This window comes from Polypterus senegalus, chromosome 2 (genome assembly GCF_016835505.1).
Source record: "Polypterus senegalus isolate Bchr_013 chromosome 2, ASM1683550v1, whole genome shotgun sequence".
NCBI classification, from domain to species: Eukaryota; Metazoa; Chordata; class Cladistia; order Polypteriformes; family Polypteridae; genus Polypterus; species Polypterus senegalus.
This window is the reverse complement of record NC_053155.1, coordinates 12,773,662-12,800,079: the sequence shown is the minus strand read 5'-3', so window position 1 is coordinate 12,800,079 and position 26,418 is coordinate 12,773,662. Positions and strand designations below refer to the sequence as shown.

At 40.8% G+C, this 26,418-nt stretch overlaps 1 protein-coding gene across 1 annotated transcript; it reads right to left on the bottom strand.

Annotated features, from left to right (window-relative positions):
• Positions 1 to 23,684: 23,684 nt before the first annotated feature.
• LOC120524154 (olfactory receptor 1052-like) lies at positions 23,685 to 24,632 on the bottom strand. Its single transcript, XM_039746033.1, has one exon. It carries the CDS (start codon positions 24,630 to 24,632, stop codon positions 23,685 to 23,687), a length of 948 nt encoding a protein of 315 aa, XP_039601967.1.
• Positions 24,633 to 26,418: the final 1,786 nt, after the last annotated feature.

Here is a 26,418-nt window from a genome sequence, read left to right as displayed (position 1 = left end):
TATATATATATATATATATATATATATATATATATATATATATATATATAAAACTGCTCAAAAAAATGAAAGGAACACTTTGAAAACACATCAGATCTCAATGGGAAAAAGAAATCCTCCTGGATATCTATACTGATATAGACTGGGTAATGTGTTAGGAACGAAGGATGCCACATCGTTTGATGGAAATGAAAATGATCAACCTACAGAGCCCTGAATTCAAAGACGCCCCAAAATCAGAGTGAAAACATGATGTGGCAGGCTAGTCCATTTTGCCAAAATTTAATTGCAGCAACTCCAAATTGTACGCAGCACTTTGTATGGCCCCTGTGTTCTTGTATACATGCCTGACAACATCGGTGCATGCTTCTAATGAGATGACAGATGGTGTTGTGGGGGATCTCCTCCCAGATCTGGACCAGGGCATCACTGAGCTCCTGGACAGTCTGGACCAAAACATAATGTCCCAGAGGTGTTCTATTGGATTTAGGTCAGGAAAGTGTGGTGGCCAGTCAATGGTATCAATTCCTTCATCCTCCAGGAACTGCCTACATACTCTCACCACATGAGGCCAGGAATTGTCGTGCACCAGGAGCCACTGTACCAGCATAGGGTCTGACAATGGGTCCAAGGATTTCATCCTGATACCTAATGGCAGCCAAGGTGCCTTTGTCAAGCCTGTAACGGTCTGTGTGACCCTCCATGGATATGACTCCCCAGACAATCATTAACCCACCACCAAACTGCTCATGCTGAATGATGTTACAGGTAGCATAATGTTCTCCATGGCTTCTCCAGACCCTTTCACTTCTGTCACGTGCTCAGGGTGAACCTGCTCTCATCTGTAAAAAGCACAGGGCACCAGTGGTGCATCTGCCAATTCCTGTATTCTATGGCGAATGCCAATCGAGCTGCATGCTGCTGGGCAGTGAGCTCAGGGCCCATTAGAGGACATGGGGCCCTTGGGTCACCCTCATGAAGTCTTTCTGGTTGTTTGGTCAGAGACATTCACACCAGTGGCCTGCTGGAGGTCATTTTGTAGGGCTCTGGCAGTGCTCATCCTGTTCCTCCTTGCCCAAAGGAGCAGATACTGGTCCTGCTGATGGGTTATGGACCTTCTACGGCCCTCTCCAGCTCTCCTAGAGTAACTGCTTGTCTCCTAGAATCTCCTCCATGCCCTTGAGACTGTGCAGGGAGACACAGCAAACCTTCTGGCAATGACACGTATTGATGTGTCATCCTGGAGAAGTTGGACTACCTGTGCAACCTCTGTAGGGTCCAGGTATCGCCTCATGCTACCAGTAGTGACACTGACTGTAGCCAAATACAAAACTAGTGAAGAAACAGTCAGAAAAGATGAGGAGGGAAAAATGTCACTGGCCTCCACCTGTTAAACCATTCCTGTTTTGGGGATCATCTCATTGTTGCCCCTCTAGTGCATCTGTTGTTAATTTCATGAACACCACAGCAGCTGAAACTGATTAACAACCCCCTCTGCTACTTAACTGACCAGATTAATATCCCATAAGTTTCATTGACTTGATGCTATACTCTGATTAACAAAGTGTTCCTTTCATTCTTTTGAGCAGTATATATACAGTATATATTAGCGACAGGGAGCCCAATCAAATCGGGCTACAAATTCTACTTTTGTGAAAGCCTTACTTTCTCTGCAAAGAATTATTATTTTTTTCTTTGCAGAGAAAGTAAGGCTTTATTAAATTAAATTAAATTTATTTATTAAAATTTTTTTTTTTTTTTTTACTTCTTTATAGATAATAACTTCTTGCCTAAGATTAAATCTTGTAAATACGATGCTATTGTTATTTCAGACCATGCTCCGATGATCTTGGAGCTGAAATTACTAAGCCCCATACACTCACCCCGCAGATGGCGTCTCAATCCGCTTCTATTAGCTGACGAGAATTGTACTGAATTTATATCCAAACAAATTGAATTCTTTCTAGAGACAAATACATCCCCTGAGATCTCTGCAGGAATACTCTGGGAAACTCTTAAGGCCTTCTTAAGAGGACAGATTATCTCATATCTTTCCCACAGAAATAAATCGAAGCGAAGAAAGTAGCAGAGATAAAAGCGAAATTACTAAAATAGATGAAGAACATGCCAGACTACCAAGCGAGACTCTACATAAGAGGAGGCAGGCTCTACATTCAGAATTAAACCTCTTGACAACTAAAGAAACCGAACAACTAATTTACAAATCCAGACATCATTATTATGAACATGGAGAGAAAGCTAATAAGCTTTTAGCGCAACAAATTCACAAGCAAGAAGTGCGCAACGCAATCTCGGTAATTACTAACACGAATGGAGATAAAATCATCGAACACAAAAATATAATGTACACTTTTAGAGACTACTATAAATCCCTATATACTACTGAGTTTAAAGAAGACAATATACAATCTAATGCATTTCTGGATAAATTACAGATACCACAAATTGACGCTATTAGTGTGGAGGAGCTCGATAAACCTCTGTCATTATCAGAATTACTGGATGCTATAAAGTCACTCCAAGGTGGAAAAGCAGCAGGCCCTGATGGCTACCCTGCAGAGTTTTACAAGAAATTCTCCGCTCAGCTAGCTCCCCTCCTATTAGCAACATTTACAGAAGCCAGAGATAACCAATCTCTTCCACAAACCTTTCGCCAAGCACTAATCACTGTCTTTCCAAAACAAAATAAGGACTTATTACAATGTGCATCATACAGACCAATTTCACTTCTGAATAACGACGTTAAAATACTCTCTAAAATCATAGCTAGAAGGATGGAGAAAGTGCTCCCTCAGTAATATCACAAGACCAAACTGGATTTATTAGGGGCCGACACTTATCTTCAAATCTTCGACGCCTGTTTAATGTAATATACTCACCAACTAAATCAAACACCCCAGAAATATTATTATCATTGGATGCAGAAAAAGCATTCGACATGATTGAATGGAAATACCTTTTTACTATTTTGGAGAAGTTTGGGTTTGGCCCAACATTTGTGCATGGATTAAATTACTGTATACTAACCCAGAAGCTTCAGTTTGCATCAATAACATTTGCTCAGACTACTTTAAACTAGAACGTGGCACAAGACAAGGATGCCCTTTGTCACCACTGCTGTTTGCAATTGCCATTGAACCACTGGCAATACATTGTCGAAATACTGATCAGATAAAGGGGATTAGCAGAGAAGGACTGGAACAGAAAATCTCATTATATGCAGATGACATGGTACTGTATATATCGGACCCAGAAAATTCTGTGCCTGCAGTCTTAGCAGCACTCACAGAATTTCAAAAGCTCTCTGGTCTCAGAATTAATCTGAATAAAAGTGTACTCTTTCCGTGAATTCGCAAGCATATAATATTAGATTAGACACCCTTCCTTTTATCATTGCAGAACAGTTTAAATACCTCGGGGTAAACATCACAAGTAAACATAAAGCTCTTTATCAACAAAATTTCGTCGTCTGTATGGAAAAAATTAAACAAGACTTGCATAGATGGTCAACCCTTCATCTCACACTAGCTGGAAGAATTAACACTGTTAAGATGAATATTCTTCCTAAGCTCCTTTTTATTTCAAAACATACCAATATACATTAATAAATCGTTCTTTAAGCAATTAGATTCAACAATAACCTCATTTATTTGGAATTCTAAACATCCACGCATCAAAAGAGCGACCCTACAAAGACAAAAGGCAGAAGGCGGCATGGCTCTACCTAACTTCCAGTTTTATTACTGGGCAAATATACAGTCGATAAGAACCTGGACACAAATAGAAGAACATACACAGGCATGGACCGCAATAGAAGTAAAATCCTGCAGTACTTCTTTGTATTCCTTGCTTTGTGCTCCAATAAACACACGCTATCGGCAATACACTAATAACCCAATTGTGCTCCACTCACTTAGAATCTGGAACCAATGTAGAAAGCATTTTAAGACGGAGAAGCTTCTTTCTGTGGCACCCTGCAAAAGAACCACCTCTTTCAACCCTCACAAACATATGCAGTTTTTAATATCTGGAAAAATTTGGAATTAACTTGCTTAGAGATCTTTATATAGACAACGCCTTTGCATCCTATGAACAATTACATTCCAAATTTAACATTCCAGCTACAAATTTCTTTCACTATCTTCAAATCAGGAACTTTGTTAAACAGAACCTTCCAGATTTTCCTCATCTTGCACCCTCATCCACGCTGGAAAAATTATTGCTCAATTTCAAGGAGTTAGACTCCATCTCTACAATATATAAAATCCTTTTACAATCCCTTCCTTTCAAAGATCCAAGAGGACACTGGGAAAATGACCTCTCAATTAATATATCAGAAAAGGAGTGGAAAGTAGCAATGAAGAGAATTCACTCAAGCTCCATATGCAAAGCATACAATTATACAACTCAAAATTATATATCGAGCACATCTGTCTCACTAAAACTCTCCAAAATGTTTCCAGGGCATGATCCAACCTGCGAACGTTGCAACCAAGCCCCAGCCTCACTAGGTCACATGTTCTGGGCCTGCTCCAAATTAACATTATTCTGGACAAAAATTTTAATTACCTCTCAGACAGTCTTGGACTCACAATCCCTCCTAACCCATTAACAGCTGTGTTTGGGGTTCTTCCAGAGGGTCTTAAAGTGGAGAAAGACAAACAAACTGTGATTGCATTCACTACACTTTTGGCACGCAGACTTATTCTGATAAACTGGAAGAACCCAAACTCTCCTCTTTTAAGTCAGTGGGAAACTGATGTGTTATATTATTTAAAATTGGAAAAATCAAATACTCAGTTAGAGGATCTGTGCAGACTTTTTCAAAACATGGCAGGATCTAATCAGTAATATTTTGAAATGATTTTATAAAGCACAGAGAATTTGTTGATTTAGGTATTTTTAAAAGCCTTAAATTTTACACCGTTTGGCTTGCTCTCTCTCAAGGGTGGGGATCGATCTGTTCTTAGCATAATTCTTTTTTTTTGTAAAACTTGATTGCTATGTATTGATTGTAATAAAATTAATAAATAAATAAATTAAAAAAAAAAAAAAAAAAAGAATTATTATTTTTTTTTAAGTCCTTGAAATGATTTTGTTATCATGGCACAGATTTGTGCTTAAAATAGACCTTTTTGGCCGATGTAATAAAGAGCTTCCTGTTTTAACGGGGCTGCAAGACGTGAACTCAACTCTTCGGCGCACCTCATTAGATTTTTTCCAGCAAACAAATTTTCAAAACAAACTCGGAGTAATAATTATGTTGGCGTGGTCCTTTTAGATGTGAGATTGGTTCAAATTTAAACAATGGCCATTGTTAATACCCAGCCGTCATTACTCAGTATGCCAATAGATGTCAGAAGGACAGATGCCAAAGCCGAGCTGCCCAAAGATAGATTTCACAGCGGCTGTCACGGATATTCTAGCATGTAGTTCCCCTTTCATTCATTAAGTCTCCTTGCTCTACTTCAGGCAAACTTGACTGTGCCCCCAAAACTTGGGACACCTGGGCTTTCACTCTTCCTGCCACCACCAGTCAGAACCCACTGGGAACTCACTCCAGAATGCCTTAAAAAATAACCAAAAAAAAATTACTTTATTAATTTTGTGAGTGGTCAGATTTTTGATTTTTTTTCCCTTCCTTTATAGCAATAATCCTAATACATGCAAGGTGTTGAGGGGACACCCAAAAAAGCATGCGATGTCTGCAATTATTTTTTTTTCCTCATTCCACCATGGCAGATAATCATGAGACAACAGTGATGAACGTGTTCATAAATATGTTCCCCATGAACAGACTGTAAATCCACGTCATTTTGTTGAACTACTGATAGCAGAGTGCAGAAACTACATGTCTGGAGAAATGGAGTACGTTAAAAATGCATTTTTGCACCACAAGAACGCACCTACACAGACCACTTTGTGTCAGTCAAAACTAAATAAAAAATAATGTGGTTGTGGCTTCAAACTCTTCTGGTATTCACCAGATCTCACTCTCCATGACTTCTTTTTTTCCCTAAAACGTATTATTAGATGTCTTCTCCACTGCTCTTAGCTGCAGCAGATCAGGGCGGACCCCATCACAGAAACCGTTCGGCCCCATTTCTTTCAAGCAGAGGCACATCAACTTGCGTTCCCACACCTTCCTCAGAGCAGCACCCTGCACAATCCTTTTTCTTGATAAGAGTAGGTCTTAGCTATCCAAACATTCTGTATATCCGTCATCTATAATTAATATTTATCTAAGCTGACGTTTAGTTTCTCTCTGGCGTCACCTACCACCTTTCGCCCCAGAGTCTGGCTTTGTTTTGTTATCTTTTGCACTTTGTCATTGTGTTCTTCACTGAGTCATACTGTTTTTATTATCTTGTTCATTTGCTTTCCTTTTTGGTTAACTGTTTTGCTCTCTTCTACTTTAGCTTAATTGTTTTTTTCCAATATTTCCTTAATTATGTCATTTATAGCTTGATTGTTTTTGAAGCTGGTGGGACAACGATCCTAATGAGACGACAATCCCGAGGGGCTATGATTAGTCATCTATGTAGCATCAGGCAATTGTTAAAAACCTTCTCAATCATTCCTTAGCTAATTTGACATTTGAGTCAACAGTATCTGTGCCCTCATTCCCTTTTGTAAATACTGAAGCCTGTTGACCACTTCGTAGAGCTTTTCGTTCTTTGACTTTGGTATTTAGTCATCTTGATTGCATTATGGGTAATTTAATCAGTTTACAATATTTATTTCAGTATATTGAAATTTAATTTTTTCAGTTCTGACAAAAAAAGGACGTCACATTTGGTGCAGTGGTAGCTCTACTGCCTTGCCATAAGGAGGCCCGCGTTTGCGTCACAGGTCCAGCCTGCGTGGACTTCCTTTGGGGGCTCTGGTTTCCTCCCACTGTCCATAGACATGCAGATAAAGGGACATGGTGACACAAAATTGATCAAAAGATGTTAATTAGAAGAAAAAACAGGCCACTCATTAAGAAAAGGGTTAGAAAGAAAACCTGCAGGCACTGGGGCACCTCGGGACCAGAGTTGGGGACCCCTGTTGCAAAGAATGTCTGGAGTCCTGTGTGCAGTTTTGGTCTCCAGGCTACAAAAAGAGAAGAGCAACTAGGCTGATTCAGGGGGTACAGTGGATGAGCAAAGAGGAATGACAGAAGAAGCTGAGGCTTGACATGACTGAAGTGTTTAAAATTATGAAGGGAATTAGTCCAGCAGATCAAGACTGTTATTTTAAATTGAGTTCATCAAGAACACAGGAACACAGTTAGAAACTTGTTAAAGGTATTAGTAAGTCTTTCTTTGCAAAAAGAACCAAAAACACTTGGTGACCAAGTAAGGTGGTAGACAGAAGGACTTTAGGTACCTTCAAAACTGAACAATGTTTTTTTTGAAGAATTAATTGGATAGGACTTGTGAGCTTTGTTGGGCTGAATGGCCTGTTCTTGTCTAGATTGTTGTTATGTTCTAAAAGTTACGGGGTGGGGCCTCCATGGATCGCATCCCACAATTGCTTGATCAGATTGAGATCTGAAGAATTCAACACCATGAATTTTTTTGTAATGTCCCTCAAACCATTTCTGAACAATTCTTCTGCAGTGTGGCGGGGCACATTATCCGCCTGAAAGAGGCCACTGCCATAAAGGATTGCCATTGCCCACGCACAGGTGTGCACAATCTGCAAAAAGGTGTCAATGTTTCATCCACATGGATGCCAGGGCCCATCAAAGCATTTTCTAGTGCATCATAATCCAACATTGGCTTGTCTTCTTCCAATGGTGCATCCTGCTGATATTTCTCCCAAAGGTAAAAAAATAACACAACCCTACCTGGCTGTCCACATGATCTCAAAGAAAGCATGAACATGAGAGACCAGGGCACCTTCTTCCATTGCTCTGTGGTCCAGTTCTGATGCTCATGTGCCTATTGTGGGCACTTTTGGGAAAGGGTCAGCATGAGCACAGCAAACTCCAATACCCCCGTGTGTTCTGACACCTTTCTCTAATGGCCAGCATTAAGTTTTTCAGCAATTGTGTGACAGTAGCTCTTTTCTGGGATTGGTCCAGAGAGGCTAGCCTACACTCCCCATGTGCATCAATAAGCCTTGGGTGCCCATGACCCACCGTTTGTCCTTCTATGGGCCTCTCTTGGTAGGTACTAAGCACTTCATACTGGGAACACCCTCACAAAACCTGCTCTTTTGGAGGTCCTCGGACCCAGCCATCTAGCCCTCACAATTTGGCCCTGGTGAAAGTTGCTCAGATCCTTCACGCTTGCCCATTTCTCCTGCTTCCAACACATCACCTTCAAGAACTGACTGTTCACTTGCTTCCCCGTAAATCCCACACCATTTTACCATTGGTGCCATTGTAATCAAGAGTATCCATGTAATTCATTTCACCTGTCAGTAGAATTAGAACATTTGAACACTCTAGACGAGAGCAGGCCATTCAGCCCAACAAATTTCACCAGTCCTATCCACTTATTTCTTCCAGATTTACATCAAGTCGAGTTTTGAAATATCCCTAAATTTAATGTTGGATTGGATTTACATCTAATTCAAAAACATCATACAGGAATGAAAACTGAACTGAGCCACTTTTAGTTGCAATGTGAAAGCAGCCATAGGCCTGCCTCTGTAGAATATTAAAACAATTTTCACCAGAAGAGGACATTAGGTCCAACACACCTTGTCTGCTGAACTTTGAAGGTCCCCAAAGTTCTACCTGTCAACCACATTACCAGATAACTAACTCCTTATATCTCTGGTTCTCTTATTTGTACCGACATTTGTGGATTTATTATGTTAAAAGCAATTAAAGTGTACAGTGGAAACCTCGGGTCACGACCGTAATTCATTCCAAAACTCTGGGTGCAACCCGATTTGGTTTTGACCTGAAGTAATTTTCCCCATAGGATTGTATGTAAATACAATTAATCCATTCCGGACCGTAAGAGCTGTATGTAAATATATATTTTTTAAAGATTTTTAAGCACAAAAATGGTTAATTATACCATAGAATGAACAGCGTAATAGTAAACTAAATGTAAAAACATTGAATAACACTGAGAAAACCTTGAACAGAGAAAATTAACATTGCAAGAGTTCACGCTTTAGCCTTATGAGCCATAAACACTTTTTTTAATGAGTTTTAAGCAGAGGGAAAAAAACAACATTTGAAAAATCCGTAATTTATACAAAAACTAACCATAAACAACCAAGAAAACTAACCTTGCATGAGTCGAGTTCTGGCATGAAGGAAGTGATGAGGAACTGGTTGGAGAGGAGATTACAGTTTTGAGGGAGAGTCCCCTCTGCACAATTCACGTCTGACTGAGAACAATGTACTGTATAGGGAGAGACCAAACACGTGCGTAAATCTTTAGCGCGTACCAACCAGAAGGGAAACGAGATAGAGCACAAAGAGTTCACAGCGACTGCACAGGGAGAGACTGGACACGTGCGTAAATCAGCGGCGTGTACGAAACAGAAGGGAAACGAGATAGAGCACAAAGAGTTCACAGCGAATGCACAGGGAGAGACTGGACACATGCGGAAATCATCGGCACGTACAAACCGGAAGGGAAACTGGCTTTTTCGCCACCTGAAGTGTGTGGTCGTGAACAGATGCAAAAGTTGAAGTTGAAGTTTTTGGTCGTAACCTGATTTGTATGTGTTCCAAGACGTTCATGACCCGAGGTTCCACTGTATTTAATTTTACTCCTATTACATAGTGTCTATCTATCTATCTATCTATCTATCTATCTATCTATCTATCTATCTATCTATCTATCTATCTATTATATAGTGCCTTTTATTATCTAATTATCTATCTATCTATCTATCTGATAGATAGATAGATAGATAGATAGATAGATAGATAGATAGATAGATAGATAATAGATAGATAGATAGATAGATAGATAGATAGATAGATAGATAGATAGATAGATAGATAGATAGATAGATAGATAGATAGATAGATAGATAGATAGATAGATAGATAGATCTTTCTATATGCAGAAAAGGCAAATAATTTACTGGTTGACACAGTTTTATGACAAACACTGTGGCCAGCAGTATTTTTGTTGTAGTGTCAAATTCAGAGCTCTGTGGAAATCAGATTCTAAAGAATTCATTTGACAGCCTCTTTTTACTTAATTTACTTAAACTCGATCCATTCAGTAAGGATGGACACATTTCCATGGCAAAATTAATAATAAGGAGCCTAACGAAGTAGAGGGGTGTGGATTGTGAGGTACAGTAGGTCCAGCTGCAGACTTCTGTAGTTCTGTGATTCAGTTTCTTCACTGAGCAGCCAATTGGATTGCTGGTTTGCATCACATGATTTACTCTTCTTGAGTCAGATGACCCTGCCCCAACCCTAATCTTAGCTGTAGTGTAACCAGGCATATCACTGATGTATAGAGTAAGATGACAACCACCTCAATGGCAAGAGTCATTTTCTGTTGATTGGACAGCCATATTAACTGCTCTGTGAATACTTGCTGTATAATAATAAAGCAGTGAAAACATCAAGCGGGGTGGATACTTTTCATAGGCACTGCATGTTGTATTGACTCTAAGGTTTATAAGCAAATACATGTAAACACTATTAAACTAATTATTTCTAAAATATTAAGTGCTGCCACGGTCATCTTCTCTACTTACTTACTTACTCTTTCTTTCTTATTTTCTTTCTTTCTTTATAGCGCCTTTCACTCTTATACCAAACTGATTTTGTGTGATTTGAGTTAATATTTCTTTCTTTCTTTCTTTCTTTCTTTCTTTCTTTCTTTCTTTCTATTGTGTTATCTGACCCGGACACAGACAGGCAGACACGTTCATGTCACCCACAACACGTTTAATTACCATTATTTACAAAGTGCACATACCCCAAAGTCTCCAAAAGTCCTGGCCAACAATACAATGCCATCTCTTCCTTCAGGCTGACTCCTTGCCTTCTCCAGAGACCTTGACCTCTTCCACCCAACTCTAGCCCTCGTATGAAGGGAGGCGGCCCCTTTTATGCTCCCACGGATGTGCTCCAGGTGCTTCCTGGAAATCTTCCACCAGCACTCCCCAGTGTGGCCGAAGTGCCGGCTGCATCCCCGGAAGCACTCCGGGTGTCCCTGCTCCTCTTCCCCCCGGCACTTCCGGGTGTGGTGGAAGTGCTGGGGTCCAGGGCTCCCAAGGCATTGGTGTCCCCCCTGCTGGTGACCACGGGCCCCTACAGTCCCCAAAGCCACCAGGGTGGTCGCCCCCTTGTGGTCTGGGAGAGGCGCAAGCCCTCCTCCAGTCGTCCTGGGCGTCCCAGCTGGGTGCCACCCCCAGCTGCGTGCCACACTATATAGCGCATTTCACTCTTATACCAAACTGACTTTGTGTGATTTGAGTTAATATTAGTTTCTTTCTTTCTTTCTTTCTTTCTTTCTTTCTTTCTTTCTTTCTTTCTTAGCCATTCCACAAATCCACATAACTACAAAACGTTTGTAGATCAGGGTTATGAAAGAAAAATTCAATTTTTTGCTTTTGCATGAGTACATTACAGATCACCATTAATATGTGCGTCCACAGCATTTACATCAAATCCTTTTATAATTTATAATAAATGATATTATAATAAATGTATAATAAATTAAGGAGATTACCATTTAAATGTATACTAAATTAGAGACATTACCATTGCTGAGTATCTGTAGCTGTGCACTTCTTCTTTAATGTTATCTCTCCAATCCTCCAGTCCCTCATGCCAGTGTTCAATGATTTGGTTTTGTTTACTGTCTTGCTGTTTAAAAACTTTCTTCCTTGTGAGGGTCTCAAAAGATCCTGGGACCCTTGTGAGGGAGAAGACTCAGCCTCTAATTTATTCCAGATGGAAAATGCTTTTTATTGTCTATGACATGGCGCTCACATTCCCTCCTGTGTCATTTTAGTGTCTGATCCTCAGAGACGTTAGCCAGCAGGGTCCATTAGAGTTGTTGGTTTTAGTCATCTGGCTCCTCGCATGGCGGTTACTGCTGCTGCCCCAGCTCAGTGGATATGACATCCTCATAAAGGGAGGCAAGTTTAGTTGGAATTTATTTCTGCTTCATTTGACTTTTTGGCACACTTGGTTTGCTTTTGATGCATTTTTCTCTAAAAATCATTTAATGTGAAGAAAGCCATTAAAGCAGGGGTCTCCAACTCTGGTTCTAGAGTGCTACAGTAGCTGCAGGTTTTCATTCTACTCCTTTTCTTAATTAATTCTTAATTCTTAATTAATGACCTGTTTTGATGCTAATTAACTCTTTTGCTTTAATTTTAACCCTAACCTTAACCCTAACCCTAATCGCTATTTAAGACTCAGCCCCCGGAATTGTTTCTTTTTTCTTAATTAGCAGCCAAACATAAATGAGATGCAAAATGAGTCAACACATGACCAGCTAGCCTGTGTCCATAAACAAGCACTTGTGGAAATTACAAACAAATGAATTAAGTGAGAGGACAGAGTCATAAAAAAAATGAAAAATAAAATGAGGGGAAAAGGAGTCAAAAAGTTGATTCAGCTGCGGGCGCCACCAGGGCAACAGGCAGGTGTGAGTGAGGTGAAGACTTGTGGACGATGGCCTGGTGGGTGTCAAGAAGGGCAGAAAAGAAACCAAGAGAAACGTCAGGGACAGACTGATATTCTGGAATTGGACTGCTGAGGACTGCTGGGGTCAAGTCATTTTCTCCAATTGTTTGGGCCATCTGGAAAAATGATCCTGAGACCATTCATGTCAGCCAAGGCAGTGGGCTCACTTACAATTTGGCTTAAGAACACAGCCATGAATAAAGAATGTGACCAAAACATCCTCCGAGAGCAACTTCTGCCAACCATCCAAGAACAGTTTGGTGACCAACGATGAACAATCCAGCGTGATGAAGCACCGGGCCATAAGGCCAAAGTGACAACTAAGTGGCTCGGGGAACAAAATTTCGAAATTTGGGGTCCATGACCAGGAAATTCCCCAGACCATCTTAAAGCATAGGCTCGCTGGACAGTTGCCCGGGTGCCACACAAGCATAGGGGCCCCATGCTAATCTATATACAGTGTGTGACTTGCTGAGTGGTTGTGTAGGTAGGGGCCTCAGTGCACTGCTTTGCCTGGGGGGTCTAATAATGCTGTTATGACGGCCCTGCTTGATCCCATCCTCAAGAGGCGGGTTGACAAACAAAAACCCACCAATTCTGATTCTGCAAGAATGGGCATCTGGCATCAGTCAGGATTTGGCCCAGAAGTTGATTGCCAGCCTGCCAGGACCAATTGGAAAAAGAAAGAAGGCCCAACACTGCAAATATTGACTCTTTGCCTACACTTAAGGAATTATCAATAAAAGCCTTTGAAACTTATGAAATGCTTGTCATTATACTTCAGTATCCCATAGAAACATCTGACACAGAGATCTAAAAACACTGAAGCAGCAAACTTGGGGGAAATTAATACTTTGACCATGACGGTATATATTGGTGGCAAATCAGAACAGATAATTAATATCATGGCTTCTAGGGTCTAAGTAATATAGGAAATAACCAAACAAAGTAAGAACTGAACACAACATACCGTAAATGGAGTGACTCATTCAAAGAGTGACTGCAAGTGTAGGTGTGTGAATTGGAAAACCCAGACACAAAGCAAAGATCTCTGCTGGCAGCAGATTTTGAACATTGAGAAGAAGCTTGGGTACAAACAGATGTCTTTATGTCAAGAACGTTAATCTATATTTGATTAAAATTATTTTAAAACTAATATTTAGGATAAATCTGGAGACCTTTATGCCGATGTCAAAAACTTTGGTAACAATTTTGATTAATTGATCTGAGAGATCAAAAGAGAGGAATTGTAAGAGAAAAGAAAAGAAAACGGCTTGCCTGCCTTATTAAATTAGGGCATCTTGACTTTATTTGTCCGAGCACAAAAAAATAGAAAAGGAGATCATATTTAACATTTACCGTTATGTTTTGTTCTCTAATAACAGTTCACATATAACAATTCTTATATCTGTGATGCAGAGATGCGTCCCCAAGGCAGCACACAGCAGCGCCACAAGGTGTTTAAACAACACACTTCTAGTAGGCAGGAAAGCAGAGTGAGGATATTTAAATAAAAGTACCGGTTGGTCATCTGCGCATGAAGTTGGGGGGTCACCGTAGTTCCTTATTTTCCAGCCGTCTCCTTGCAAATAGAGATGCGTGTGCAAGTCAAGATGCAATTTTGCACATGGCGCTTTGGTAAGGTGCATGCTCAGTGCACTGAAGGTGTAACGCACATTCACAAACACACTTCATGAGGGTGGCCTGAGGACCCGACAATGTCCTCTAGTGGGGGCACTGTGCTCACTGCCTGGCCAACACCGTGGAGCTCGATTGGCATTTGTCGTAGAAAACCAAAATTGGCAGGTCCATCACTGGCAGACACCCTGTGCTTTTCACAGATGAGAGCAGGTTCACCCTGAGCACATGTGACAGATGTGACAGCCGTGGAGAATGTTATGCCTCCTTGTGACATCGCTTAGCATGACTGGTTTGGTGGCTTGCATATCCTTGGCGGGATGCACAGACCTCTACAGGCTAGACAATGCCACATTGACTGCTATTACGTATCTGGATGAAATCCTTGGCCCCATTGTCAGACCCTATGCTGGTTCCTCCTGGTGCATGACAATGCCCGGCCTCATGTGGCAAGAGGATGAAGGAATTGATACCATTGACTGCCAAGAGAACACCTCTGGGTGGGACGTTATGTTTCGGTTCATCCGACGCCTCAGACGGTGCAGGAGGTCAGTGATCTCCTGGTCCAGATCTGGGAGGAGATTCCCCAAGACACCATCCGTCGTCTCATTAGGACGTGGTCAGGCCTGCATACAAGCATGTACGGCATACAAACTACTGAGTTGCTGCAATGAAATTTCAGCCCTCTGTAGGTTGATCATTTTAATTTCCATCCTTTCATTCCTAACACATCATCATATCAGTCCATAGCAGTAGAGATAGCCAGCAGGATTTTTTCCCATTGAGATCTGACGCGTTTTCAAAGTGTTCCTTTAATTTATTTGAGCAGTATATTTTTACTTAGAATGATTTGTCTGCTGGCAGCACGGTGGCGCAGTGGGTAGAGCTGCTTGCCTCGCAGTTAGGAGACCCGGGTTCACTTCCTGGGTCCTCCCTGCGTGGAGTTTGCATGTTCTCCCCGTGTCTGCGTGGGTTTCCTCCCATAGTCCGAAGACATGCAGGTTAGGTGCACTGGCGATTCTACCTGTGGTGGGCTGGCACCCTGCCTGGGGTTTGTTGGCTGGGATTGGCTCCAGCAGACCCCTGTCATTAGGATATAGCGGGATGAATGATGGATTTGTCTGCTTGAAGTATTTGGTGTATTTTTCCTTTATTCTTATTTTTTTGTGTGTGCATTGTTATTTATCCTCACACAAGAATTTTACTTTGTTTCAAGAGACTGCCATAATAAAATATCTGATTGTCTTTTAATCTTCCATTGCCTTAACGTTTTGTTTTGACTACTGGTCCCAGTCGGTCCCAAACTACTAACAGGACACTTACTCCTGTAGGTGACTTGTGACAACTTAGGACTGCGAACACATTTCTGTTTTGTGTTCATCTAATTTTCTATTTTCTCCTCTATAAAACACCTCAGAAAACTCAAATGTCTCTGTCAAATGTGTTCTTGTACCGTTTATGACAGCATTTCAAGCTCAAACGACCGATCCACAAAGCCAGACATTATACGGGGAATTTCCCCAACCCTTGATTGCTTTTCTCTCTGTTTTTTGTCGATCACACTGTTTACCACTAAACCAGCAGAAAATTATTCAAAATTCAGAGCACTGTAAAAGATGAGTGATCAAGGGTGGAGTGGGCTTTGGGAAACACTGAGAGATTTCCTGGTGGGCTTGTGGTGCTTCTAGGGTGGTCAAGGTTTCCTCCACACCTCTGTAAATTCCTTATAAATATACAGTGGTGTGAAAAACTATTTGCCCCCTTCTTGATTTCTTCTTCTTTTGCATGTTTGTCACACAAAATGTTTCTGATCATCAAACACATTTAACCATTAGTCAAATATAACACAAGTAAACACAAAATGCAGTTTTTAAATGATGGTTTTATTATTTAGGGAGAAAAAAATCCAAACCTACATGGCCTGTGTGAAAAAGTAATTGCCCCTTGTTAAAAAGAACCTAACTGTGGTGTATCACACCTGAGTTCAATTTCCGTAGCCACCCCCAGGCCTGATTACTGCCACACCAGTTTCAATCAAGAAATCACTTAAATAGGAGCTGCCTGACACAGAGAAGTAGACCAAAAGCACCTCAAAAGCTAGACATCATGCCAAGATCCAAAGACATTCAGGAACAAATGAGAACAGAAGTAATTGAGATCTATCAGTCTGGTAAAAGTTATAAAGCCATTTCTAAAGCTTTGGGACTCCAGCGAACCACAGTGAGAGCCATTATCCACAAATGGCAAAAACATGGAACAGTGGTGAACCTTCCCAGGAGTGGCCGGCCGACCAAAATTACCCCAAGAGCGCAGAGACAACTCATCCGAGAGGTCACAAAAGACCCCAGGACAACGTCTAAAGAACTGCAGGCCCCACTTGCCTCAATTAAGGTCAGTGTTCACGACTCCACCATAAGAAAGAGACTGGCCTGCAAAAACAGCCTGCATGGCAGATTTCCAAGACGCAAACCACTGTTAAGCAAAAGAACATTAGGGCTCGTCTCAATTTTGCTAAGAAACATCTCAATGATTGCCAAGACTTTTGGGAAAATACCTTGTGGACTGATGAGACAAAAGTTGAACTTTTGGAAGGCAAATGTCCCGTTACATCTGGCGTAAAAGGAACACAGCATTTCAGAAAAAAGAACATCATACCAACAGTAAAATATGGTGGTGGTAGTGTGATGGTCTGGGGTTGTTTTGCTGCTTCAGGACCTGGAAGGCTTGCTGTGATAGATGGAACCATGAATTCTACTGTCTGCCAAAAATCCTGAAGGAGAATGTCCGCCATCTGTTCGTCAACTCAAGCTGAAGCGATCTTGGGTGCTGCAACAGGACAATGACCCAAAACACACCAGCAAATCCACCTCTGAATGGCTGAAGAAAAACAAAATGAAGACTTTGGAGTGGCCTAGTCAAAGTCCTGACCTGAATCCAATTGAGATGCTATGGCATGACCTTAAAAAGGCGGTTCATGCTAGAAAACCCTCAAATAAAGCTGAATTACAACAATTCTGCAAAGATGAGTGGGCCAAAATTCCTCCAGAGTGCTGTAAAGACTCATTGCAAGTTATCGCAAACGCTTGATTGCAGTTATTGCTGCTAAGGGTGGCCCCCAGTTATTGGTTCAGGGGCAATTACTTTTTCACACAGGTAGGTTTGGATTTTTTTTTCTCCCTAAATAATAAAAACCATCATTTAAAAACTGCATTTTGTGTTTACTTGTGTTATATTTGACTAATGGTTAAATGTGTTTGATGATCAGAAACATTTTGTGTGACAAACATGCAAAAGAATAAGAAATCAGGAAGGGGACAAATAGTTTTTCACACCACTGTATATATACGCACTTTTAGTTAATTCATAAAATGGCGACCTGTACCCAAGTGGTATAACTTCATCCCTCCATTTGCTTAACCTTCTTACCACATTGAACTGCTTTACAATGGACACCAAAGGTAAAAGAAACAAGAAAGGTGGTGCTGAGTGTTATGTCCAGAATTGAACCCCGTGTTTAATTAAGAGTTTTGTACATAGCTGATTTCATAAAAGACAAGGGGCAGGATGGGAATAAGGGGGTGTGGTGAACTGGGGGTTTTTTGAGAGAAAAAGGAATGAAAAAAAGGAAAATGTTTTGGGCAAAACATGATGTCTGGATACAACACTGAGAAAGCAAATATTAATTGAAATACACAATAAAATGGAGGTGGAGGAGAATGCAGCGCAATATGCGAAAATATCAGATTTATTAAGAACAAGTGAAAAAAATTTCACCTGTTAAGTTTCCAACCCTCCATAGGTTCACAACATCAGTAGCGCTGGGTGACAGCCACATCAATAGTCTGCTGCTATAGCAAATGAGATTGGCCTTAGAATTTGTCATGTTACCTAAAAAGCATCTGAGCTTCTAACGTCAGTAACAAGCTTTGTCGAGCGGACATTGCTGCTTCACACGACGACACCACTAACATTAGCTCACTAAATAACAGAAACAACAATGTATTTCTTTTATAGCCCAAAATCACACAAGGAGTGCTGCAATAGGCTTCAACTTAACATAACTTAGCGACCAATAAGTGCAGTGGTAACTTAGCGCCAATATTTTGGCTCTGTGTAGCGAATTAAGAAAAGGGTTAGTGAATTTACAATGCAAGAAGGCTGTTACGTAAACGAAATGCAACCGGCTATGAATGCCCTAACCCTAACCCTATAGGGGATTCTAACCTATCCAGAATGAAAAAAGTTGGGAGGAGATGCAAAGTAAGGGAGCAATCTTTCCTAAATGGGAAGGGATGGATTTGTACCCATGAGAGGTTGGTGAGCGGATGAATAGTTCTGGAGTTGAAACAATAGGATGTCAAAAATGGTGTGACCCCGAGGAAGGGAGTGGGAGTTTTGAGGAGGTTGTGATTTTTTGATGGGAGGATGAGTATCTCGGATAATAATAGTAGGAGAGCCATCCCATCCCTCAATCCTAACCTTAAGGCCTATGAGGATGGGGTCTCTGAGGTTAAAATCATGACCCCGCAGGTTAGTAGGAGGAACTCTGAGATTAAGGGGGTGAACCCTAATGTTAGTAAGGGGAACCCTGGGACTCTTATGGAGTTCCCTGATGTTAACAGGGTGAACTCTGGGGACATAGGGACCTCTAATACTATAACTATACACCCCATGGTGGACATCAGTACAATCTCCCCTTTATCAAATCCTAACCTTAAGGCCCATTGGGTGGGGCAGGGGAGGATGGGTGGCCCTAATGTTAATATTAGAACTCCGAATATTCCCATCAAGAACCCTAAGATTAATTTGGGGAACCCTAGTGATGAGGAGAGGAAGAGCCCTGAGGTTAATGGTGGGACCCCGAATTGGGTCATCAGGAGTCCTAAGGGGATGACCCTGAGTGGTCATGGGTGGGGTGAGAGACCCTAATAAGATCTGGGTTTGGGGATGGAATGGTGGAAAATTAACTTTGGGGATAATGGGCAGAAATGGTGGTGTGACCCCGAGGAGGAAGATCAGCTGATCTTAGTTTGAAAGAACTGGTTTGTGAATGGGTACACTTTAAATTCTTTACCTGAAACTGAGTGGAGGAAGACAGAGAGGTACAAGGGACAGGTTTGTGGTTCAAAAGGAAGATGAGTGGGGAATTCAACAGGGGGCCAGTAGTCTTTGGGTGCCCAAGATGAGAATGGAAAGGTGGAAAGTTGAAGGGAGACAAATTAAGATTGTATTTAGAGATGGAGCTGCATGGGAGTTGAAAAAAGAGTTCCAGAGGGGTTTATGGAAGAAAATGATGAAAACGGAAGGGTGGTGGAAACCTTGGATGAGAGACCCACATAAGGAATTTGAATTTTTTTTATAAAGGACAAAATGTGGTCGAAGTAGAGAGTATGGTGGGATTGGGGGAGTGGTTAGAGCAGTTGAATATGCAACAGGAAGGATTGGTACAAATAGGGGAAGAGATACAGGAGGAAGATGAACAAGGGGGTAAACAAGTAGTCCCAATAGGTATGACATTTTCAAGGAAGGCATGTGAGGTGTGTTGAGGTGGAATTTTGGACAGGCACAACAAGGAGATACAGATTTGCAACAATGCAGGATAGTGGCGGCCTACCGAAAGAATAACAACTTAAGAGATTTAGTGGTCAAGGCGTCATGTACCCTTAGAAAACGTAATAGGTGTGCTTGGCAAATTCCTTATCAAAATAAAAAAAATGATAGAGAATCCAATAACGGGGATAGAGAGACCAATTTTCCAGGATCTAAGGTTAACCACAAAAAACTGCATTTATGCTATTCAATGTAAACAATGTAAAATGTTGTACATTGGTGAGACAAAAAATTCTGTGAAGGCTAGATTTGTCTAACATTTACGATGGATGGAAAATCAGGGGAGGCAAACTATTTTATATACACATTTCGCACACCAGGATCATAGTCCAATCATGTTCCCTATAGAACACGAGACATATTGGACTAAAACTTGCGAATTAAAAAAGAAACGGAGTGGATAGAAACATTAAAGACGAGATTTCCGATGGGGCTTAATGAAAAATAGGAAATTTTAATAAAATATTATTCTTGAGGCAATGTGTTGAATTAGGATCTAATTGGTTAATTCTTGGGCTAGTGAACCCGTGTGTGCCAGCTTGGCTGGCAGTCCCCTACCCTAACGCCTAACCCTGTGTGTTTCAGTTCTGATCCAACTAGCAGCCAGAGTCAGTCAGTCCAGTGACGGTGGTAAGGCAGAGCACAAGGCCGTAAAGGAGGGACAGCAACAGGTATGTGCAACATGGTGGTGATGATAGGATGGAGGTTTGTGGGTATTTTTCTGTATTTCAGAAAATGATATGACCAGTGTGATATATTATGATAACTTCAGTATATGAGCACATTATCTGTGGAATGATATGCAATAATATATTGTAGTTAAACAGGCCTCATGTATTATTTGAAAAGTTATAAGTAGCCATGACACATAGTGGTACACTCTACATAGTAGTAGTCCTGTTAATTATTTATTTTCTTTGTCATTAAAGATGACGCTGGCCCTGTGGGAAGGGAAGAAGTCAGATCAACTGCAGGATCCATGCCAGAGTTGAGGGAGGGTCTTGCTTCTGGGTACATGACAGAGGCAACAACAACTGAGCAGGATAAAGAAAGAGATACTCAGGAAAATGGAAGCGATGGAGAGAAGATGTCTGATGACTTTTGCCTGTCCCCACTCCAAAGATCTTGATCTGTTTTTCTACTATCATCACCTGCAACAACCCCCAAGACAGAGTGTGCTATGGTTGGAGTAAAAGTGATTGGAAAGAGGGTACAAAGCCGAAACTACCTCTGCTCTTCCAGGCAATGCTCTTGACACCTATTGGCAGCAACATCACATTATTACAATGGAAAGAGCAAGAGAAGATTTCTGTCTCTTTTCTTTTGTTAGCAGCTAGAATTACCCACACACCATTATTTTATTTTTTACTGACTTTTTCTAGAAGGTAATAGGCTCCATAATATTGGCTGAAACTGCTTGGCTCATCTCATTAATGGTCGTCGGTGTTTACTCACTTCCCTGTGCATATCCTGTAAATGCTGCTTTTGATCTCCTTGTTCCTGAAACTGAAAATTATAAGATTCATCATGGTGGGCACCAGAATGGCTATGACGACCAAAACATTGTAAGCTTCAGCAGAGATCTGCACTCCAAATCCTGGAAATACATAAGACATCATCTATGCCACATAGAAGAGACTGACAACCAGAAGATAGGTGAACATCACGCTGAAGGCTTTCTACTTCCCATTTGCTGAAGAAATGTTCAGGGCAGCCACCACAATTCTGACATAGGACAGAGGACAAATTTCTAAACCTCCTACGCCAATGATCATTGTGGTGCTGGGCAAAATAGTAAGGTACTTGGGGTCCTTAGTACAAGAAATTTGAACCATAGTTACAAAATCACAGAAACAGTAAGGCAGGATGTTATTGCGGCAAAATGAAAGTTCTGCAGAAAAGGGGATGAGGGTGGCAGCAGCGAGAACGTTCACTAGTAAGATGCTGAAGCTCACTGTCTTATTTATAACAAGGGAAGGATATCTCAGGGATTACACATCAGCTACATAATGATCACATGCCACAACAGATAACGGAAGGCCTTCTGTAATCCCAAGATGGTGCACCACTGACAGCTGAAGCAAAAAGGGCCCATAAGGGACTGTAGTGGATCTGGACATCCTGACAGTCAGCACTGGAGGGATGAAGTTGCTGCTGTTCACTACATTAATCAGCACTAGGGTGAAAATGTAGAAAAACAAGGGGTTCTAGAGATGAGGGCTTATGAGTATGCCCACAATTAGCAGCAGATTTCCAAAGAGCGTTCCCAGGTAGATGAGGACAAGTGCGCAAATGATAAAGGTCATTAAGTCCCTTTGAGTTGTGCACTGCAGAACAAACTCAGTGGTCTTTGGTATCATTAGAGGATCACTCATTTAGGGATGCTGTAGGGGAACCATTTTTGATTCCCAAAAGATCCATGTGCATAAAGGTTGCAGAAAGAACCTTGGTTTATTTAGATCTGTAACAGGCTCCATACAGTTAACGACCACAAATAGTTGGTAACAGATTTGCAAAATATAGTCCTGATTTTAAACAGACTAGGGCGGCATATGACAACTAAGGCTCAGGTCAGATTTTCTTAATCTGCTAGTATTCTCTTAGGTAGCCTACCACACATTAAGAGAATTGATTTAGCAGTGCCTGTTGGTGAGGGTACTCCATCTATCCATTTTTTATCATGGAGGCAGCAGTCTACGCAAAGATCTCCAGCTGTTCCTTTTCTTTGACTCCTACTCAAAACCCTCAGTTGGGGTTACTAAGGTAGTCAACTAGTCTGGGAATGCCTTGGTAACCCCAACTGAGGGTTTTGAGTATGTGGTAGAGAAAGGGAATGTTTGGAATTCTTTCCATAGACTTCAAGGGTTTGACCCAAGACCTCATCCTGAAACAGCTCAACAGGGAGATGTCCAGGAGGACAGAACCTCCTCTGCTGGCTCCTTTTGATGTTGAGGTGCAGCAGTTCTACCATGAGTTCCTCTCGAATGTCTGTGCTCCTAACCCTCTCCCCAAGGCTGGGTCTCAATACCCTGTGAAGGAAACTCTTTTCCGCTACTAGTATCTGTGATCTAGTTCTTTTGGTCACTATATAGAGTTTGTGACTATTAGTAATGGTGAGAACATAGATCGACTGGTTAATCGATAGCTTCACCTATTGGCTCAGCTCTCTCTTCACTGTGACTGACCAGTACAACATTTTTAAAACCGCGGACGCTGCTTTCAATACACCTGTTGATCTCTACACTCCCTTCTTCTCTCACTTGTAAACAAGACCCTGAGCTACAGTACTTAACCATTACGAAAATTTTATCAAGGACCCGAAAAAGGGAAACAGGGAAATGTATTTATGTTTTTATTTGTATATTAATTTATTAATTTGCAAATAAGACCAAACAATGCAGTTAATCCAAATACAAGCACAGAATGGTAGCATTGATAAAAAGGGAAAATGGCAAGCTATTATTAAAATGGCCACTGTCTTCTCCAGATTCAGCAAGGGATTTAACAGCTTTGGTGAACACACAATTTCCAAGTATCTCAATGGGTCACTCCAAATTTACTCAACTATGATGACTTAATAGAAAGGTGTGACGCCCAATGTTCTTACCAGCCAACTTTCATTGTGGTATTCCATGCCGAAGAGTTTACGAAAGAAACTCTACTAATTATACCTCTTCATCTTATCCTTCATTTTAAAACACGTCATTCCATTGTACGTATTTATTCTCTCTTTCTAAAGTAAAGCTTCTAACCTGGTAAAGATACAGTTAGACGTTCTTCTTTGACAGAGTCATTACTGGCTGACTGGGTTTGTTCGTTTCCCAGTACACAGCCTACAGATGCTGCTTTTGATCTCCTTGTTCCTGAAACTGTAAATGATAGGATTCATCATGGGGGGCACCATAATGGCTATGATGACCAACACATTATAAGCTTCAGCAGACAGCTGCACTCCAAATCCTGGCAACATATAAGAAATGATCAGAGGCATATAGAAAAGAAAGACCACCAGAAGGTGTGTGAACATCGTGCTGAAAGCTTTCCTCTTCCCGTCTGCTGAAGAGATCCTCAGGGCAGCCACAATAATTCTGCTGTAGGAAAGGATACAGACTGCTAAGCCTCCGAAACCAGTGACTATTGTTGTGCTGGACAAAAGAGTGAGGTGCCTGGGGTCTTCGGTACAAGAAATATGAATCATTGTAACAAAATCACAGAAACAGTAAGGTAGGACGTTAGTGCGACAAAATGAAAGCTCTGTAGCAAAAACCAAGTAGGGGGTGAGGATGGCAATAGCATATATATTCATTAGTAAGATGCTGAGCCAAACCATCTTGTTTGTAGCAATGGAAGGATACCTTAGGGGGTACACAACAGCTAAATAGCGATCACATGCCATAACGGATAAAAGAAAGCCCTCAGCCAGTGAAAGGTAGTACACCATTGAAAACTGGAGCAAGCAGGGCCCATAAGGGACAGCGGTGGCATTGAATAGCAGGACGGCCAGCATTCGAGGAATGACGTTAGTGCTGTTCACCATATCGATCACTGCTAAGGTGCCGATGTAGAAGAACATGGGGTTGTGAAGATGAGGGTTTATTATCACAACTATAATTACCATCAGATTTCCAAAGAGCGTTACCAGATAGATGAGAGCCAGGGCAATGATGGTAAAGGTCATCTTGTCCTTTTCAATTGCACAATGTAGAACAAACTCAGAGACCAGGACACTGGCGTTGGACATCTTTACAGGATCCCCGGTTTAGCTAGAAAACAATGAAAAGAAGTGGAAGAATCAGTCTCTGGTAGTAAAGTGCTTGGTTTGTTCATTAACATTATCAATTCATTGACTTCAAGGTTCAAAACACCTCCAGTATGAATCAAGCAGAATAGTTTTACAAATCTGATAACACAAATGCTACTCATCCAGAGAGCAGGAAGAGATTTGGTATAAAAGGTTTCCACAGTATTATCAAATGACCGCTGGTAATGTTTGAGGAATTTTGGCAGCAGACATCTTACTTGCTCTTGCACTTGATCACAATTATTTTAGTTTTTTGTCACACAGCTACTACCGCACCAGAGCAGAGCTTCATGTGACTGAATTCACTGGGCGTATCTTGACGGTTTGGTTATACAGTGCCCTATGCATTAGTTTCACTATTAGAACATCAGAACACTCTAGATGAGAACAGGCCTTTCAGCCCAACAAAGCTCGCCAGTCCTATCTACTTATTTCTTCTAAAATAACATCAAGTCGAGTTTTGAAACTCCCTGAAGTCTTACTGTCTACCACACTTCTTGGTCATTTATTCCAAGTGTCTATCGAAGAAAAACTTCCTAATGTTTGGGTGAAATTTACTCTTAACACTAGAATTACCAGAGCATACGAAAAAACTTGTAGATCCGGCCAACCTTAAATTGTATCTCACCTCTCCGTCAGCGTCTTTTGTCCTTTAAATGTGTTGATAAGCAGCAAGCAGTCTGCTTCCACATCCTCCACTGGCGCACAGTTTTCTCAGCTCAAGTCTGTTTACCTGCGTGTCAGTTGCTTAGACTTGTATAGAGTGAGAAGTCAAGCAAAAGCACACCTTTAATAAATACTATATCGTTATTTGCAACACATACATTTCATGTGTGTTCCGTGTCTACAACGATCTATGTAAACACATTGTTAAAAAAGAAACATTTTTTTATGTATTAGTAATAATTGACAAAATGTAGACATGAAGTTTATAATGTGTAAAGCCTGAAGTCCAAATATCAAAGAAACACTTTCACAAAAGGTACAAATATAACAGAATAAGTGCGTTTTTATTCAAAAATATAACTGCAGAAAAAGAACACGCATTAGGGTGCAATTATATTTTTGAATAAAAGTGCATTTGGACTTCAGGCTTTACACATTATAAACTTCATGTCTACATTTTGTCAATTATTACAAAAACATGAAAAACATTTCTTTTTTAAAAATGCGTTTACATAGATCATTGTAGACACGGAACAAACATGAAATGCTTGTGTTCCAAATAAACAATATAGTATTGTATTTATAAAAGGTGTGATTTTGCTTGACTTCTCACTCTATACAACTCCAAGCAACTGACACACAGGTAAACAGACCAGAGCTGAGAAAACTGTGTGACAGTGGGGGATGTGATAGCAGACTTCATGAGATTATCAACTCATTTAAAGGACAAAATACGCTGACGGAAAGGTGAGATACAATTTAACTCTTTTAGGGCTAATTTTTTTTTTGTTATCTCCCAGGGCTGAATATTTTCCCAAAAACTAACATTTTTTAAAAAAGAACACACAGCAATTGTTTAACATATCAAATCAACAAAAAATACTTACTTTTGACAAATATTACTGTCTTGCATGTTGTATGAGCCTGCATACTCTATGACTTCACATACATATCACATAAATTTTACACAGCAAAGTCTGATCTCACTCAAAGCAGCCAATTTCAGTCATTGCCACATTGCACTGCTTACAATACGTGTTGCTGTGGTGCCTACTTTTCA